Genomic DNA, 19,792 nt, shown 5'->3' on the forward strand with positions numbered 1-19,792 from the left:
GGCTCAAGGATGCTCCAGACCATTTGAGGTTCAAATCCTTTCACTTGCACTAAAGGAAAAGGATTTATAATTTTTCACCAATAGTTCCCCTAAAGGATCCCCGCCCTCAACCATTAAAGGATTCACAGTACACCCTCTGTGTATACATTGTTGATTGCATTAATTTCCCGTGGCCAAAGGAAGCTCCAAACCAAATGATGTTAAATCCCTTTACTCCTACAGAATGCTAAAGATGTTCTCGGCTATAACTGGGCACGAAACTTAGGCCTGCCCCAAGATAGCACCATACTGTCTTTAACCACCACTGAATCCCTTTGACGCAAGGTTGCTGCAGTCCAACTAGGTTAAAACATGTTCCCTTATTCAAGGAGTACAATTTTAAAGCCTTACCATTTTCCCTATAGTACTTTGAATTGCCATCCACCTCCCTGGGGCAGAGGGGTACCGGTGAGGCCAAATAAGTGGAAATATTTATTTAAATCTTTAATATCCTACTTATTGAATACGGATAACATATTACCTTCATACAATTACCGAGCTTTCTAAACGGTATCAATTACTCTACTCTCTATAAACGGTATCACTTACCTAGCTCTCTATAAACAGTATCAATTACCTAGCTCTCTACAAATGGTATCAATTACCTAGCTCTCTACAAATGGTATCAATTACCTAGCTCTCTATTAACGGTATCAATTACCTAGCTCTCTATAAACTGAATCAGTTACCTAGCTCTCTACAAACGGTATCAATTACCTAGCTCTCTATAAATGGTGTCAGTAGCCTAGCTCTCTAAACGGTATCAATTAACTAGCTCTCTATTAACGGTATCAATTAACTAGCTCTCTATTAACGGTATCAATTACCTAGCTCTCTATAAACGGTATCAGTTACCTAGCTCTATATAAACGGTATCAATTACCTAGCTCTCTATAAACGGTATCAAATACTTAACTCTCTATAAACGGTATCAAATACTTAACTCTCTATTAACGGTATCAAATACTTAACTCTCTATTAACGGTATCAATTACCTAGCTCTCCATAAACGGTATCAATTACCTAGCTCTATATAAATGATATCAGTTACCTAGCTCTCTATAAACGGTATCAGTTACCTAGCTCTCTACAAATGGTATCAATTACCTAGCTCTCTATAAATGATATCAGTTACATAGCTCTCTATAAAGGGTATCAACTACACAGCTCTCTAAACGGTATCAAATACCAAGCTCTCTAAACGGCATCAATAACATAGCTCTCTAAAAAACGGTATCGATTTCCCATCTTCCTAAATGGTATCAAATAACCTAGCTCTCTATCAACTTACTTAAAACTCCGAGCTCTCTAAACGGTATCGATAACCCACCTCTCCAAACAGCATCAATTGCATAGCTCTCTGGCGGTATCAAATACCAAGCTGTCTAAATGATATCAATAACCATACATACTCTCCAAACGACTTCAATTACTTAACTCTCTTAACGTTATCAATGACCAAGCTTTCTAAACGGTGTCAATAACCCACCTCTCTGAAAGGTAACGATAACTCACCTCTCTAAATGGTATCAATTATCTAGCTCTTTAAACGGCATCAATTACCGAGCACTCTAAACGGTGTAAATAATTCACCTCTCTAAACGGTGTCAATAACCGACCTCTCTGAACGGTTTCAATAACCCACCCCTCTAATGACCCAATTCTCAAAGCGCTATCAATAACCAAGATTTATAGTCGGCACCATGCAATAACTCAGTCCCCTAAACGGTGGCAATAAAGGCTCTGTTAGCGGTATCAACAACACAGCTTTCTAAACGGTGTCAATAACCTAGCTTTCTAAACGGTATCAATAACGTAGATTTCTAAACGGTATCAATGACCTAGTTTTCTAAACGGTATCAAAGACCCGATTCTCTTAACGGTATCAATAATCTAGCTTTCTAAACGGTATCAATGACCTAGTTTTTTAAATGGTATCACATAACCTAGCTTTCTAAACGGTATCAATTACCTAGCTTTCTAAACGGTATCAATAACCTAGTTTTCTAAACGGTATCAATGACCCGATTCTTTTCACGGTATCAATAATCTAGCTTTCTAAACGGTATCAATAACCTAGATTTCTAAACGGTATCAATGACATAATTCTCCAAATGGTATCAATGACATATTCCCTAAACGGTATCAATGACCTAGTTTTTTAAATGGTATCACATAACCTAGCTTTCTAAACGGTATCAATTACCTAGCTTTCTAAACGGTATCAATAACCTAGTTTTCTAAACGGTATCAATGACCCGATTCTCTTAACGGTATCAATAAGCTAGCTTTCTAAACAGTATCAATAACCTAGCTTTCTAAACGGTATCAATGACCCCATTCTCTTAACGGTATCAATAAGCTAGCTTTCTAAACGGTATTTATTACCTAGCTTTTTAAACGGTATCAATGACCTAGCTTTCTAAACGGTATCAATGACCCAATTCTCTTAACGGTATCAATAACCTAGCTTTCTAAACGGTATCAATAACCTAGCTTTCTAAACGGTGTCAATAACCTAGCTTTTTAAACGGTATCAATAACCTAGCTTTCTATACGGTATCAATAACCAGCTTTCTAAGCGGTATCAATGACCCGAATCTCTAAACGGTATCAATTACCTAGCTTTCTAAACGGTATCAATAACCAGCTTTCTAAACGGTATCAATGACCCGAATCTCTAAACGGTATCAATGACCTAGCTTTCTAAACGGTATCAATAACCTAGCTTTCTAAACGGTATCGATGACCCAATTCTCTAAACGGTATCAATAACCTAGCTTTCTAACCGATGTCAATAACCTAGCTTTCTTAACGGTATCAATAACCTAACTTTCTAAACGGTATCAGTAGCCTAGCTTTCTAAACGGTATTAATTACCTAGCTTTCTAAACGGTATCAATGACCTAACTTTCTAAACGGTATCAATGACCTAGCTTTCTAAACGGTATTAATAACCTAGCTTTCTAAACGGTATTAATTACCTAACTTTCTAAACGGTATCAATGACCCAATTCTCTAAACGGTATCAATAACCTAGCTTTCTAAACGGTATCGATGACCCAATTCTCTAAACGGTATCAATGACATAGCTTTCTAAACGGTATCAATGACCTAGCTTTCTAAACGGTATTAATAACCTAGCTTTCTAAACGGTGTCAATAACCTAGCTTTCTAAACGGTATCAATGACCCAATTCTCTAAACGGTATCAATAACCTAACTTTCTAAACGGTATCAGTAGCCTAGCTTTCTAAACGGTATTAATTACCTAGCTTTCTAAACGGTATCATTAACCTAGCTTTCTAAACGGTATCAATGACCTAACTTTCTAAACGGGATCAATGACCTAGCTTTCTAAACGGTATTAATAACCTAGCTTTCTAAACGGTATTAATTACCTAGCTTTCTAAACGGTATCAATGACCCAATTCTCTAAACGGTATCAATTACCTAGCTTTCTAAACGGTATTATTTACCTAGCTTTCTAAACGGTATTAATTACCTAGCTTTCTAAACGGTATCAATGACCCAATTCTCTAAACGGTATCATTAACCTAGCTTTCTAAACGGTATTATTTACCTAGCTTTCTAAACGGTATCAATTACCTAGCTTTCTAAACGGTATCAATGACCTAGCTTTCTAAACGGTATTAATAACCTAGCTTTCTAAACGGTATTAATAACCTAGCTTTCTAAACGGTATTAATTACCTAGCTTTCTAAACGGTATCATTAACCTAGCTTTCTAAACGGTATTAATTACCTAACTTTCTAAACGGTATCAATGACCCAATTCTCTAAACGGTATCAATAACCTAGCTTTCTAAACGGTATCAATGACCTAACTTTCTAAACGGTATCAATGACCCAATTCTCTAAACGGTATCAATAATCTAGCTTTCTAAACGATATCAATAACCTAGCTTTCTAAACTGTGTCAATAACCTAGCTTTCTAAACGGTATCAATAACCTAGCTTTCTAAACGGTATTAGTTACCTAACTTTCTAAACGGTATCAATGACCCAATTCTCTAAACGGTTTCAATAATTTAGCTTTCTAAACGGTGTCAATAACCTAGCTTTCTAAACGGTATCAATAAAAAGTTGCATTAACCAAGCGCAGTAATCGGAAGCAATAAACCAACCATTTAAACGGTTTCAATTACCCAGTTTTTTTAATGGGAATACAATGTACCACCGATCTGATGTTATAATGGGGTTCCATGGGGCCAAGAAATTGGCACAGCTTAAAATTAAAGAAAAACTTCCTTGACACAGTTTTACATTTCTTTTGAAAATACACTAATTCCAACCAATCCTAGAATGGACCACATCAACCCCACTATGTCCAATACTAATTAGATAAGTATAGTTTTATTAGAAGCTTGGCTTTCCTCTGGCCCTGACACCAAACTTAAACATTTTGACAGATAAGATGTCTCGCAATGTCAAAGCCTGGTGTCAGGGCCAGAGAAAACTCTATCAGGAGATAGTACATTGCGAACAACTTGCGTTTATTTATACTTTAAGCAATTAACACATTTCTAACAAAAACAGTTATGTTCTCAGTTTTTTATGACGTTTTCTTTTAAACATTGGTTTGTATTTCAGCGAGAATTAATAAATACACGTGACTTAACTTGTGTCTGACAATTAGGTTCTTGTTCCCTTGACTTCAACAGCAATGATGACAATATCAGATTTCGGCCTTAAGACATTGTTAAAGAATGGAATGCCCATTTGTCTTGATATACTGGTGCTATTAAAAGTTCAAGACTGACTTTAAAGCAGCTTGGTACACATAGTCAGTACTATGCAAAGTGCATGTGTCAATTATTGCCCCCCAATGTTACTCATGGATATTGAGAAAGTCTCACATAGATTCCATGGTGAGACGAACGTGCATGTTTTGTATTCGGTGTTCACATCATAGTGCTTTCAGTACTTTGATATATTGTCTGAAGGGCCCTTGGCAGAGAAATACCGAGTCAACAGGATTCCCTCTGATAGTGATTGAAGCAAGTTTTGCGAAGCGTCCTATTAATTAAGGATCCCCGTACCATGGCCAAAAGCTGTTAACTATGCAATACAAACTGTGTTCTTTGAAAAGAAAACCACATCTTGCGGGACAAGATTTTTAATAATCGTATATTATATCGCTCTAACCGACTGAGCTTACTATCACATAGTCAACGGAAGTGCCATGGTCAACTGTCACTGTGATACAGTTTTCTAAACTATGAAGAGGTTACTGTAGGGGCAGGGATCCTTAACTGCAAAGGTCATCTAACGATGCTTTGAACTTGTCCTATAAGGGTCGATCTGGCCGAAACAGGGACGTAAATCTCCGTCATGCAATAAATGGAGACACATCAAAAGAAGGTATTACATATAACAAAAGGCCTAATGGGCCTGCATCGCTCACCTGGTCTAAATCTCACACTTGTAACCTTAAAATTGATCTAAAAAAGCTACAGGCAAAATATCAGTAATTATGACTATAAGTCATTCAAAAGAACCTGTTAAAAGATTTACAAACCATTTCACCCCTGTGACCTTAAAAGTCCAATAAGGTCATTACGTTGAACACATTTTACAGCCCTTCATCTCAGGATGCAACTTGCAAAATATCACCACCCTATCCTTTTGTTTATCAAGATAAGGTCATTTAAATGTTTACACATATTTGACCAAATGTGACCTTGAAAGTGGGTCAAGGTTATTCAAATTAAAATGCTTGAAAGCCCTTTATACAAGCACGCTACTTGTTAAATATCAACATCCTGCACCTTTTGGTTATTCAGAAGAAGTTGTTTAAAAGTTTCAAACATATTTGAACCTCCTGACCTTAAATATAAGTCAAGGTCATTCATTTAAATAAACATTGTAGCCCTTCATCCTAGTCTGCTACTAACCTAATATCAACATCCTGGGCATTGTGGTTATTCAGAAGTTTTTTTGTTTTTTTTAGACATTTGACCCCTGTGACCTTGAATATGAATGAAGGTCATTTATTTGAACAGACTTGGTAGTCTTTCATCCCAGCATGATACTGGCCAAACATCATCACTCTGGGCATTTCGGTTATTCAGAAGAGGTCGTTTAATTTTTTTAAACATATTTGACCCCTGTGACATTGAATATTAGTGAAGGTCATTCATTTGAACACACTTGGTAGCCCTTCATCCTAGTATGCTACTGGCTAAACATCAACACCCTGTGTTTCTTGGTTATTTAGAAGATGTCATTTAAAGATTTTAAACATATTTGACCCATGTGACCTTAAATATAAGTGAAGGCCATTCATTTGAACAAACTTGGTAACCCTTCATCCCAGCATGATACTGGCCAAACATCATCACCCTGGGCATTTTGGTTATACAAAAGAGGTGGTTTAGAGATTTTAAACATATTTGACCCCTGTGACCTTGAATATTAATCAAGGTAATTCATTTGAACAAACGTGGTAGCCCTTCATCCCATCATGTTATGGGCCAAATATCATCATCCTGCACCTTTTGGTTATTCAGAAAAATTGTAAAGGTTTCAAACATATTTGACCCTTGAGACCTTAAATATAAGTCAAGGTCATTCATTTAAACAAACTTTGTAGCCCTTCATCCCAGTCTGCTGCTGACCAAATATCAACATCCTGGGCATTTTGGTTATTCAGAAGAGGTGGTTTAGAGATTTTAAACATATTTGACCCCTGTGACCTTGAATATAGTTCAAGGTCATTCATTTGAACAAACTTGGTAGCCCTTCATCCCATCATGTTATGGGCCAAATATCATCATCCTGCACCTTTTGGTTATTCAGAAAATGTTTAAAGGTTTTAAACATATTTGACCCTTGAGACCTTAAATATAAGTCAAGGTCACTCATTTAAACAAACTTTGTAGCCCTTCATCCCAGCATGCTACTGACCAAATATCATCACCCTGGGCATTTCGGCTATTCAGAAGAAGTTGTTTAATTTTTTTAACATATTTGACCCCTGTGACATCGAATACCGGTGAAGGTCATTTATTTGAACAAACTTGGTAGCCCTTCATCCCAGCAGGCTTCTGGCCAAATAACATCACCCTAGGCCTCTTGGTTATTAAGAAGAAGGTGTTTAAAGTAAAATATTGACGCGGGACGCCGCACCACGGCATAAGCTCACTTGGCCCTCTGAGCCAGGTTAGCTAAAAACTAACAAGTGAAAAGGGGATATAAAATTGAAAATAAACAAACAATGAGCAATGATTTAAATAATTTATTCATATTAAAATTTACTGTAAAAGTGGACATTTTCGCGGTGTGGACATTCTGGCGCATTTCAATTCAAGTAAAAAAGTGCGAAAATATCCACATGTAACAATTTGTTGATAGATTAATTAATTATATAATTTTTTTAATATGTTGACTATATGGATTTCACCACCACCACCACCACCACACAATTTTCTACATTGCAATTAGTTGTAAAGAGTTGCAACATGAAGATTTCCATGTGTGGAAATTCCATTCTACAGTAATTGGGAATTTGCTGCACAAAATAACCAGGTGAATAAAAGATATTGACAAACATGCATTTTTATACTTAACTTTTCATAGGGGAGAAACAATATGACAAAAAAATTAAAATTATCTAAAACGTAATTAAAATGACCATATCTTGATCAGTTAATCAATTTAAAATTTCTTCACTTCAGACATCGTTTCTATTTTTATTAAATATAAGTTAAAGTCAAAATTGAGAGTGAACACCTGAATGTCTCTCTAACATAAACAAATGACCAGTTTTATGATGTGTAACTATTAAAACTAAAAATAAAGTCAGAAGAACTCACAAATGCTCTCCTGAAAAAAAACCCCTCTATATTGCTGACAGTAAATATTTGTTCAAATTCAAGAAAAAAACCCAGATATCTGTCACCCTGTAGCCCAATAACCCGAAGTCAATAGAGATGTTCCTCTTCCAAAGGGACCACATCCATCTAGCTTTAGTTTAGACCTGACAAACTGTTCAAGCCATAACCTCCAGAATCAATACATTTATAGGTGCTGTGACCTTTAACTTTGACCTAGTATCCCTAAAATCAATAGGAATTCTCCTCTTCCCAAGGGGCACCAGTTACAAAATTTTGGTTACATATTTTGTAACATTCAACGACATCCAGAAACCAACTTTCTGGTTTTTTTATAACAATCTTTTAATTAAAAAAAAAAAATCGTAAAATTTGAGTCTAATAGCCGATGTGACCATGACCTCTGACCTAGTGACCCAAAAACCAGTAGACCTTCCCTCTCCCCTGAAACCATTTATTTTGGACACATAGGGACATGGAGACACATACCAACAAACAGACAACCATATATTTGTTTAAAGGGAAGCATAATGAAAACAATACGGAACTGCCTGCAGTCTTACTGCTGTATTCATCCATTCTTCTTGGCTTCATCTTGCGTCAACATGAGACTAGAGGAAACATTTATCATCAAGCTAAACTGAGGAATTTATGATTACACCTTTGTCTTAGGATCGTTAGATCTGTGGAGACCAAACAGCTGTTAAAACACGACTTTCAGAAAATAAAAACTGTTTACCACTCCCTCCCCCATTTACTCCTGTTAGTATTTTACCCCATGTGTTACTATTTTTACCTCTTTCTACAGACCAAGTCCCCTTGGTTTATCAAAGGACCCAGTCGATGAAAATGCAAACAAACACCTTAAATGTATATGATACCTTTATATAACATGAATTTCATTCTTAAAAGAGTTCCAATTTAAGAAAATCTTAGAACCTTATATGATTGGTAATTTGAACTCAGATAATTAAATGATTGCCAGTTAAATAGTAATACCGGACTGTATACAGTACCATCACTTAGGTCAGGGTATTACTGGATTGGGAATTGTTACCTTCTTCAGATTGGAAAATATTGCGAATCATCTAAATAAATTGTTCTCCCTTTTCTCTAACTTGAAACAATGTAGATATTTCTGCAGCATTTAGAAAACATCTATCAAGTCTAATGTGTAAGATCGCACATAATTCTTTTATCAACAGTAACATTTCGGGAACAAGACGTTAAAAAATTGGCAATGTTCAAACAACATGCTGGAATTACTCGCCACATCAAAGCCTGACATTAGCATCGTATGTAGAAAACACAGCGCCAAACTTTGGCATTATTCACAAGTCCTGGAAGATCAACAGTGTGGAAGTGTGTCATCAAACGGCATTGGTTGATTCTGGGAACACTGGCCATCATGCTTAGCAATAGCACTGTTTTCATAATTACTAAGTTGAGGTTAAGTTGTTGCAATTAGTGATGTTTTTTTTCTTAAAAATTTAAAATAAATTTTGGATCATTTTAAAGCTCCTTGTAGTGTAGCAACCAGATTTCTTTTCCCTGCAATGAAATAAAAAGTAATCAATTATTACACTTGTAATAATTTGCACTATGTCAAGCAATAAATAACAACATTTTAATTTCCCGTTAATTGAATCATGATATTTCAGCTATGTTTACATGGTTGTAGATGTTCAAAGGCCACTGTTTTTTTAATATTTGTCTTACAAGTTGGACGAAACTTCACAGTCTAATTAACTACTGGCCAGGAAAAATGAAGCCATGACGTGTACAGCTAGATAATAACTACAAATTTGTACTTGATAGACTTTGAATGAAGTAAGGGTTACTTCCCTTGCACCATCATCAAATTTGATTTTGAACCATTCGTACTGTTGCTGTAAAGCAGGGATATTTCCAAAACCCTTTTCATATTAAACAAATTTAGACATTTAAACTTTTTGGTGCAAAAGTCAAATTAAAGTAAGAGTTAATTTTCTTCATGGAGACTTTTTTGTGATGCATAATTTGTAAAGATAATAGATATTCTATATGAAATAGATATCGCCCTGATGAGACCAATAACTTAAGTGATTTGTGCTGTAAAGTAAACCTGTGAAATAATTTGTTCAACCCAACCCTATCCATAACAAGTACTGTTGATATATTACCTGCATGATTGCGGTGCTCACACAACCAAATCCCCTGCCAAGTACCCAGGTTCAGTTTCCCTTCTGTCAGAGGCACGTTGACCGACGCCCCGAGAAATGCAGCTTTTACATGTGCTGGCTGCGGAAACAGAGAACATAAATGTTTTTTCGATCAGAGTCTGACCACATCATTACGGATCTCAGTCCCACTAGACTATGTATTTTTCCCGTACATTAATGTACAGTAACCTCCCCTTAACTTCCGTTTTGGATATAACTGTAGCACAGTTGGGCCAGTGCACCTCTGTTGACAAGGTTGCTCAGTCTGTTAGAGCGATAGAACAGTAACAATCTGAAGTCCATGGTTCGATTCATGGTCTGACCACGTTAACTTTTTTACACACAAAATACTCTTGTTGATAATATTATGTTTATTACATATCTTTTAGTTTTCATGAAAGTCCCACAAGGTATGGTTTTCTTTTCAGAAATGATTTATTAATGCTATAGGCATAACAGTTTTTTCAGACACTTTTTTACATATTGTATCTACTATGAAGCACAAATCCTGACTACCAATATTGGTCTAGGATTGGCTGTGAAAACTAGCAGAGGTACATGTTTATAGGTACCATTTATAAACAGACATTTTTTATTTGCCCTAACAGTTGTTTTCGCGTTTTGATTTGTAACGTGAATGTTCTTACCATGTCATCCGGACCCTCACAGGAGTGTTTGAAAGGTGTACTCTGTCAACAGACAACAAAGAACAAATTAATCAATATAGCAATAAAGTATGTGTATGTATAATGCACACTTTTTCTGACTTCAGGGGCCCACAAGTACTAGGAATAGAGCAAGGCTTTCAGTGATCCCTCTTATTTTGAAGAACATCAGTCATTCACTAGACTATTTCCCACAAGTGCTGGTAGCAGTACCTACTTATACAGCTGGATAGACTAAAGCAATCCGAGTAAAGTGTCTGGACAAACACTTTCAAGAGAATAGCCAAGTGAGGAATATTGAGATCATTAAAACAATGCAAGTTTTCTCAGCAGACAGGGTTGACATAAAATATTTAAGAGAAAGTATTCCTGAAACTGGAGTAACTTGCACAATATTGTGTATAGTTCTAACATGTGGTAAGTCATATCTCTCCTTCAATTACATCAACAAGTAGAAAAGATCAAAATTACCGTTTTATCACAACCAAGTTTGTAGGTCGTCTCAAAGCGGTTCACAAATTATTATTCGTAGTTATAGGGCCTTCGCAACCAGCCAATATCTTTCTCAAATCTCTGGGGAGCATACAGCCGATGCTGCAATCTCTACGCTCACATCTAGCATTCAACAATTATAGCACTGCCCAACTACATACTCATTTACAGCTGAGTAGACTGGAACAAGTGGAGTAAAGTATCTTGCTCAAAGATACAACACAGTGTCATGCCGTGACTTGAACTCGCAACCCTTCGGTCACGAGCCAGGAGTCCACGTACATGCATTGATAAACACTCAGATAATTCATAACTATTAATTAAATGATAAAACAATGGTTACCCTCAGTCATCAACGATAGATTTGAGTTACATCTATCTCAATTCTTTGGAAGAAAAGGAAATGATACACAAAAATTTAGCCTGAGCTTCCTCTGGTCCTGACACCAGACATTTTGACAGATAGATGTCTAGTGTGGGGCCAGAGTGCACTACTTTATGAAAACGTGGAATTCTCCACTAACCTTTGGTATCGAGGGGGTTTTGAGATGGTGACAACAAAAATCTACTATGACACAACACATACCTCATATAAATCGATAAATGGATTTTTTTTTTTATTCAAATCTGCTCTTATTATCACCAATAGCTGCTAACTTCCTTCAGTAGAGTCATCGGTTTTCAATTATTTCAAATTTCCCACCTGAGCAAACACCATTTTGCAGGTGAAGGATGTGACTAATCAACAAACCGTACTGATCCGGACCGAAAACGGACAATATTATTCTTGTTAAAAAGATTTCTGGACCATGTCTTATTTGTTGATTAGTCACTCCCTTATACCAAACGGTGTCGGCGAATCCACGTTTTTATAAAGTAGTGCGCTCTGGCCCCACACCAGACATCTATCTGTCAAAATGTCTAAGTCTGGTGTCAGGGCCAGAAGAAACTCGGGCTATCAAAAATTATGCCGCCATATTGACTCCTTGAATATATGACGTCATAATGACACGATGTCAGAACAATGTCCACAGCACAGTCAGCAGTTTCTCTAAACAGGACCAGCATATGGGTATTTGGTGAGACTTGGCTTTGGACATTGTTTTGACGTCTTGTACTACTGAGAGTTTTCCCCCCTATGAAAATCAATTGTTGTTCATCAATTAAATATGTTTAAAGGGAAATAACTCTAACCCATAAATGTAAGGAGGCATACTCCCTTAAACTATCCAAAGCTACTACAGGATCACTTAACTTACATCAGGCACCAGTTTGTTCAGCATCATCTCCATGTCAACTCTGGAAATGTAAAACAAATTATTTAAGGATCCCCGTACCACTGCCAAAAACTGTCACTAATTACTGGAAACTGTTTTTTCAAACTATAATAGCTTTTTATAAAAAATAGATAAATGAAAAATACCTTGTGGGACTTTTATGAGAAATAAGAAAGACAAAAAAAAAATATATACATAATCAACATCAGTGTTTTGACTAACAAATATCAGTGGAGCTAGACTGGGATTCAAACCTGTGACTTCAGACTGTTATACTATATCTCTAACCGATTGAGCTAGCCAGTCAACGGAACTGTCCTAGCCAAACGGTGCTACAGTTATATCCAGGTTTGGAAGTGGTACAGAGATCTTTAATGGTTTTCTCTTGAGAAGAACTCGTTTAAGATTTTAACATAATTTGACCTCTGGGATCTTAAATGAAGGTCTTAATAGGTTAGATATCCCTATATTTCCGCTACAAATCAAATATCATTACCCTTGGTTTTATGATACTTGAGGAAGAATGGAAAACGTCATTTGTTCAGAGAAGACAGATCAAATTGTTATTAAAAGATAACAAAATGTTTCCATTAGAATAACAGGGATGCCTTTGTACTAGTTTTGATTTTTACATTCCTTAAAATATAACACGGTCTGAATAAATCTGATGCTTCCATTACTCTCCTTATGAAGTACGTAGTTTGTGTTAGAAACAACAAATATTTGAACTTAATTTTTTTACAATATATTTTTGTAGAAGCTGTGCAATGACTGACTGTCAATGGAGTATTTTGTGGCATGACTTTGTTAGATTACCTCACATCTGGATCCCAGTTCTGAAAAACAAACAACACAAGTTTTATGGTAAACATTCATGTGACGACAAAATGTAGGGGGGATTTGTATTTTAAAGTAGGGAGATTGGATTTCATGTATGGAGATCTTAGCGAGGCATTACAGCATGATGTTGTTTCTTTAGTAATTATCATTTTTTTCCATATTTTTAGGGAAAAGAACACATGCATGTTTTTAAATACTCTATCAAACAATCAAAAACTCAGCAAAACAATGGTGGGTTTTGCAATAAATTAAGGTATATTAGCAATGAGCAAACAAGAGATCTCAGAGGTATCTTGGCACTCACCATGCATTCGACCTAGTCCATTAATTACATCAAGTGGCGGTTTTTGATCGAAGCTTTCATAGGTTATATAGTCTTAATTTTGAAAATATTGAATTATAATAATCTTCCGAACATCTCAAAACAATACTTCAGTTCACGTAACAAAACCAAAAACTCATTCGTGAAGCTCTAGTATTTTTCCTGAATCTTAAGTCGGAATGAAACAATCCGACTAAAATGACATTTGTTGCAGACCTAAAAAGGTGTTTACACTCACCCAATAGTGAATAAAGACACTCAACTACTATTTAAATATTAAGGTACCTGAAAACTGTACATACCTCATTTAAACACAGACTGGCCGATGTATGTTTTACTGAAAAACAAAATATTGTTTTTATAAACAATTAAATATCATCAGCTATTTATGGGCACACAGTAGTAGCACACTACCTTAGACTTAAAATGTTATTGAATTTAAAATTATCTCCATTAAACGTAAAAATAAATAACTCCTGTTTATAATAATGATAATAATAATTTGAGGTTCTTATATACGGCTTCATCATAACCTAGTACGTAGGTTGTCTCAAAGCGGTTCACACATTATTATCCATGGTTATAGGGCCTTTGCAACCAGCCAATATCTTTCTCAACTCCCTAGGGAGCATACAGCCGGTGTTGCCATTTCGGCGATCACAGCTAGCATTCAACAATTCTATCACTGCCCAACCACATACTCATTTACAGCTGAGTAGACTGGAACAAGCGGAGTAAAGTATCTTGCTCAAAGATACAACACAGTGCTGTGCCGTGACTCGGTCTAGAGCCCGGCGTCCTACCACTTGACTACTGTGCCTCCTGTTTAGAATAATTAAACATAAGTGTTATCAATACATTCATAGTTGTTTATCTTTCATTTGGCATCAATCAATTCACATACATGCCATATTTTACTGAGAACAACAACAAGAGAAATTGATGATTAGTTTAAGGGATTTGGTCCCCAATCAACTGGGTAGTCCAAAATAACAAGCTTTGCTCCATTAAAAAAAATATTAATGTAGAAAATCAGTTATTTCCATCTACAATAGGGGAGCTAGGTTTGCACACGGCATAATTATCAATATTATCCCTTCACTCTTTGTTGTTTCAAATGGGCACAAACACATATTATGAATAATCAGATTATCTAACTGTAAAAGATGTGCATTTATCAGGTTGCTTTACAAGTGTAAGCTGTAGGGAATTTCCCTTTAGCTTAGTGGCTAACAGGAATCGGGCTGGAGAGCCAAGGGTTGCGGGTTCGAGCCCCAGCGACGGCACTATCTTTATCACTATTTCTCGTTTTACTACATAGCATAAAAAAAAACATTTTTAACATTCATTGCACAGTATTTCTGCACAACAGAATTTGGAAGTTCAAAAGTCACTGTTAATTATGTACTACATATAGCTAGTTGTCACCTAAAAAAACGACTCTATTATAATTAGACAGTTGAATGTGTAGTGTCACTAAAGATGGCAGGATTGTCTGTAGCACAAATTAGGTCACAGCATTCAGGCAATACTTGTCAAAATGGACTCAACATTAAGAAACTTGTAAAACATACATTCAGATTATAACTTTGTTGATGACATGTACACAATAATGCTTTTAATTATCACACCCAGACGAGCCGTGTGTTCGGAGACTTGTTAAAGTTTTCTCTAACCATTTCTATACAAAATGTGTCCAGTTTGGACAACCTCCTGAGACAGATGTAAGCCCACGAGGCCCGCCCTGGCGACACCGGTACACTGTAAGTTTCTATTACATGTACATGTAAATCCACCAACGAGTTAAATACTTTTTTAGGCGAGTTTGTCAGAACTATACCACTAAAAGGTAACCATGTGAAGAAAACGTGTCACTGTGATAGGCTAGGTAATAATCAAAACAAGGACATTACGCTTGATAGGAGTCATTTTTAACATCAACATCACATGGTAGCGTGTCAGATGGTGTTTGAAAGGTTTTTTGAGCTTTACTAACTATGGAGGTTCAGCAATCCAATTTTCATGTTTGCAATTTCTGGAACATTAGCTAGTACTTCGTCTGTTACGAGATGACATCCTCTTTTTTTTGAAGAAACAGCAAATTCCCTCTGGAACCATACTGTGCCTTGATAACCTTTACTTGTGACAGCCATGTTGTTTCTTTTCATCTGAGTCCCAAAGACGCTTACACGAACATGTGCACACAGGGGCTCGATTTCCACATTTCAGTTTTTTGTTTTCAAAAGGTTTTGTGCCCAGGTTGTAAGAAATTAGCTAAAATATGGCATATCTTTTATCAACAAACACGTCATACTTGTCTAGAAGTCTTTGATAGGAATTTTGCAAATAACTATCTCGCCCCCGTCAAGAATGTTTTAAAGGGATAATAATCAGGCCTACATAGACTATATAGGTGGGTGCCATGGGAGAAAGTGAAAGTAACCCCTGGATATCGAGGACGGACAAAATCAAACCAAACCATATATATCGTGCAAGATCTCTGACGCAGTTGTTACCTAGCCTGCTGTTGTATCAGTCAAGTGCTGGTAATGATAGCTACAGGAATTGATATATGTACTGAATTAATTTCCATAGTTATACTTTTCAAGCCACAAGTGTTTGAAATATAAAATCCTCTTTAATCTGCATGGAAACTATATCTTGAGGTAAATTTTTGATTTAGTAATGAAAACCCTTGCCGAGTTTAGTCTGTCATTTAAAGATTTTATCCTTAAACTACATTATGATAAAAGTGTTTCTGACAGATTCAATATATGAAATAGAATCTCCTTATCCTGAAATTTAGTTGTTACTGTCGTTGATAAAATTAAAAAAAAAAAAAAATGTATGTTCATGAATTACAGGCCTAATATCATATGTCACTATGTCATTATTCCGTCACATCACGGACTTATTTAATACCGTTGTCGAATTCCTAGGGGTTTCTGTACGTAATCAATTTTGATTGTCGTGGGCGTTTTCTAATTTATTTTTAGCATATTTTACAATTGTTTGTGTAATTTCTTATGTCTCTCACAGTCTACCAAATCTCTGAATGTCTTTTGACATATCTCATTCGATGCCGATTTCCCGTTATGGCCGAACGTAAATCCTTTGTTTGTTAACTATAACCCGCGGAATACCGACAGATTTTTGATACATTTTGTAATATGGATTGTCCTAATATGGTCTTTGACGTAACGATCGTGTGCACAGGGAAGATGTATAATTGGTTATCTTGTTTTTACGTATTTCCAGGACGGTTTGTGATATAAAGCGTGCATTGTTCCTTTAATTACCATGAAATCTTATTTTGTTAAAAATTGCGCGGCGAACTTATAATCGTTATCCTATTTGCGAACTGTTGCTTTACTTTTAACGAGCTGTTTACGTACTTTAATCAATGCTTTACTGTTCCCCGTACATTAGTTAATTTCGGGAACAATATTGTAGTTCGTAGAAAACGAAAACTTTCAATGTGCTTAACATGTACATTCTCTCTCGCCTTTCATCTGTAAAACCGCAAACTGTCTTTGAAAATACCACGAATTCTAATGATCTGCGATTGGACAATGTAATATCTAAATTCGTTACTTATTATAGTGATGGCGTCTTTGGATATTTAGCTTTTCAACTCCCTTGATTTAATCCGAACAAATATGTCCCATGAAAAATATAGCAGTATTATGATAAGTGACCAACACTTTCCTACATATATCTGAAACAATGACAATAGGAAAGCAAATTTGAGATATATGTCCCTAACAACTTCTAATTTACCATTTCCGTCAAGAAAATACGTAAATATCGTTTTAATTATCAGCGTAATCGTATGTGACGCACCATATTTAAAAAAGATATTAATATAAACATACCTGTCACCATACGGCCTTCCCCTACCAATTCTCGTGTAAAAACGTTAATACTGAGTAAATTTATGTGTCTGCAGACGGTTGTAATATTGTTTCTTTACGTTGAAGTCTTCCTATGCAGATTATTAATATACATGCATATTGCGTACAGTAACTATAGGACTGGGTTCTGAAAGACCACATACATCGTGTGTTGTGATATCAAGGGGATATCAATGAGAGATTTTGGTACACATCAACATTGTGTCATCAGTTCTGACAACGGGTGAACCAGTTGTTGCCATTATCCTAAATGCTGAACGTTAAGCAGAGAATAACAACTACCATTTTGAAGGACTTTGGTATGTCCCGGCCTGCGGACAGAATCCAATGCCTTAATTCCTCACCTGGGCGAACTTTCAACATTAAAGCCAAAAGCGAAGTATTGCCAAGCAAGGCGCTAGGAAATTAAAGGTAGTTAGAGGTAGAGAGAAATATAAATATCCCAGCTATTGCAATTGGTGCAGCATATTTAGTCACCAAGTAGAGGGCACAAAAGCAAATTCCCAACTCTGGAGGGGGATTCCCACAATAGTCGCCTCTTACGATACGTGCGGTGGGTAACAGCAGGTGTATTCTTTTCTCGATCCCCCAACTGCAGGAGTGGTCCTCAATGGACAAATTGTAAATGTTTACTAATCGGCTTTCTGTATCTACAAACAGGACTTTCAATTAGGTGCTTCCTTTTCATCTCATCATATGATAATTTTGCGAAGCAAGTTCATGAATTCCGAATCAACTGAATCATGTATACGTAGTTACCGTAGATTTGGAAAGAAGGGGTGTTACAATGAAGAAAGGAAAAGTTTACGACAGGAAAATCATAATCATTTTCTCATTTTATACAGCGTAGCAATTAGTTGTGTTGGTTATGTTGTAAAAATAATAATAATAATAATTCGAGGTTCTTATATACCATTTTATCACAACCTAGTTCGTAGGTCATCTGATGAACAAGAATCTGTAGTGTTCTTCAATACTTTCAACGTGGTCAATACATTTCCTGTTATTTAAAGGTAGCACATTGTCGATATAGCTGAAAGTGAAATTGAAGGAATGGGGTTTTGTTACTAGACCAGATATACTCTTCAGTAAGGTCAGCCTTAACTGCAAAAAAACACATTTCGACCAAAAGGAACACAGTTTGTTCGCATGGCAATGCCTAATGTCACCTGGAAAATATTGCTTCCGAACTCAAATAAGGGGACGCAGTGGCCAAGTGGTTAAGGCGTCTAACATTTTTCTACCGCTAACCCTCCACCACTGGGCCGCGGGTTCGAGGCCTACGTGGGACAGTCGCCAAGTACTGGCCGTAGGTCGATGGTGTTTTTTTCGAGGAACTCCGGCTTTCCTCTACCTCTAAAACCTGGCACGTCCTTAAATGACCATAGCTGTTGATAGGTCGTAAAACACAAACAAACCAAACCAAACTGAACTCAAAGATACCAATAAGTCAATCATGCTAGTGATTTCATCATAGATTTATTATATTTTGTTCTTTGTCGTGCTTTTCACAAATTATGTTCCAAAATTGTTTATTGCCATTTCTCCCACACCTGACAGATTTATCTCCCGTTTTGCCGGTGCTAGATTTATCTGTCTCCGCCCTAGGGTTGAGACGGGGGGATTCCCCTATTCATAACAATGGCATGACGTCACTTCAACAATACAATGACGTCACGTCAACAATCCATCAACAAATTGCCTGTATGTGTTTCGGGTCCATGTTTACCTTTGTTTCACATTAAAATACTGTTAGATATGGGAGAAAAATAATCAATCGCTACTGGTTGTGTAAGATAGAGAAATCTCAACCCTCGGACTAAGATTTTTTTGTCCAGACCTCGGCAAGCCTCGTTCTGGACAAAAAAATCTTAGTCCTCGGGTTGAGATTTCTCTATCTTACACGACCAGTAGCGATAGATTCTATTAATCTTCATACATTGCCGTTTGACAAATTAAAAAAACGAAGTGCAATTTGAAAGTTGTCCTTATAAGATAACGAAGACGTTAGATTGTAGTTGTGAGGCTTGGGAGCAATAAGTGCAGAATAACAGTATGACATGTACGAAATACGAGATGTAGTGTATCTATCCTCATGTTGGCAAACGTTGGCATTTATAAATTACGTACGAACTGGTTTAAAAATCGACTTTGTACCACATCAGCAAAAGTGTTTTGAAGTCTCCAA

General features: G+C 36.3%; 1 protein-coding gene across 1 annotated transcript; it reads right to left on the minus strand.

Annotated features, from left to right (window-relative positions):
* Window positions 1–7,292: 7,292 nt before the first annotated feature.
* On the minus strand, window positions 7,293–15,854 carry LOC110448499 (UPF0047 protein YjbQ-like). The gene is made up of 7 exons (XM_021494765.1): window positions 15,687–15,854; window positions 13,993–14,027; window positions 13,345–13,364; window positions 12,511–12,550; window positions 10,742–10,783; window positions 10,056–10,173; window positions 7,293–9,444 (listed from the first exon to the last, which is right to left on the minus strand). The coding sequence occupies exons 1-7, from the start codon at window positions 15,841–15,843 to the stop codon at window positions 9,401–9,403; spliced, it is 456 nt and encodes a 151-aa protein (XP_021350440.1). The 5' UTR covers window positions 15,844–15,854; the 3' UTR covers window positions 7,293–9,400.
* Window positions 15,855–19,792: the final 3,938 nt, after the last annotated feature.

Source organism: Mizuhopecten yessoensis, unplaced genomic scaffold (assembly GCF_002113885.1).
Source record: "Mizuhopecten yessoensis strain PY_sf001 unplaced genomic scaffold, ASM211388v2 scaffold4105, whole genome shotgun sequence".
In the NCBI taxonomy this organism is placed as follows: Eukaryota; Metazoa; Mollusca; class Bivalvia; order Pectinida; family Pectinidae; genus Mizuhopecten; species Mizuhopecten yessoensis.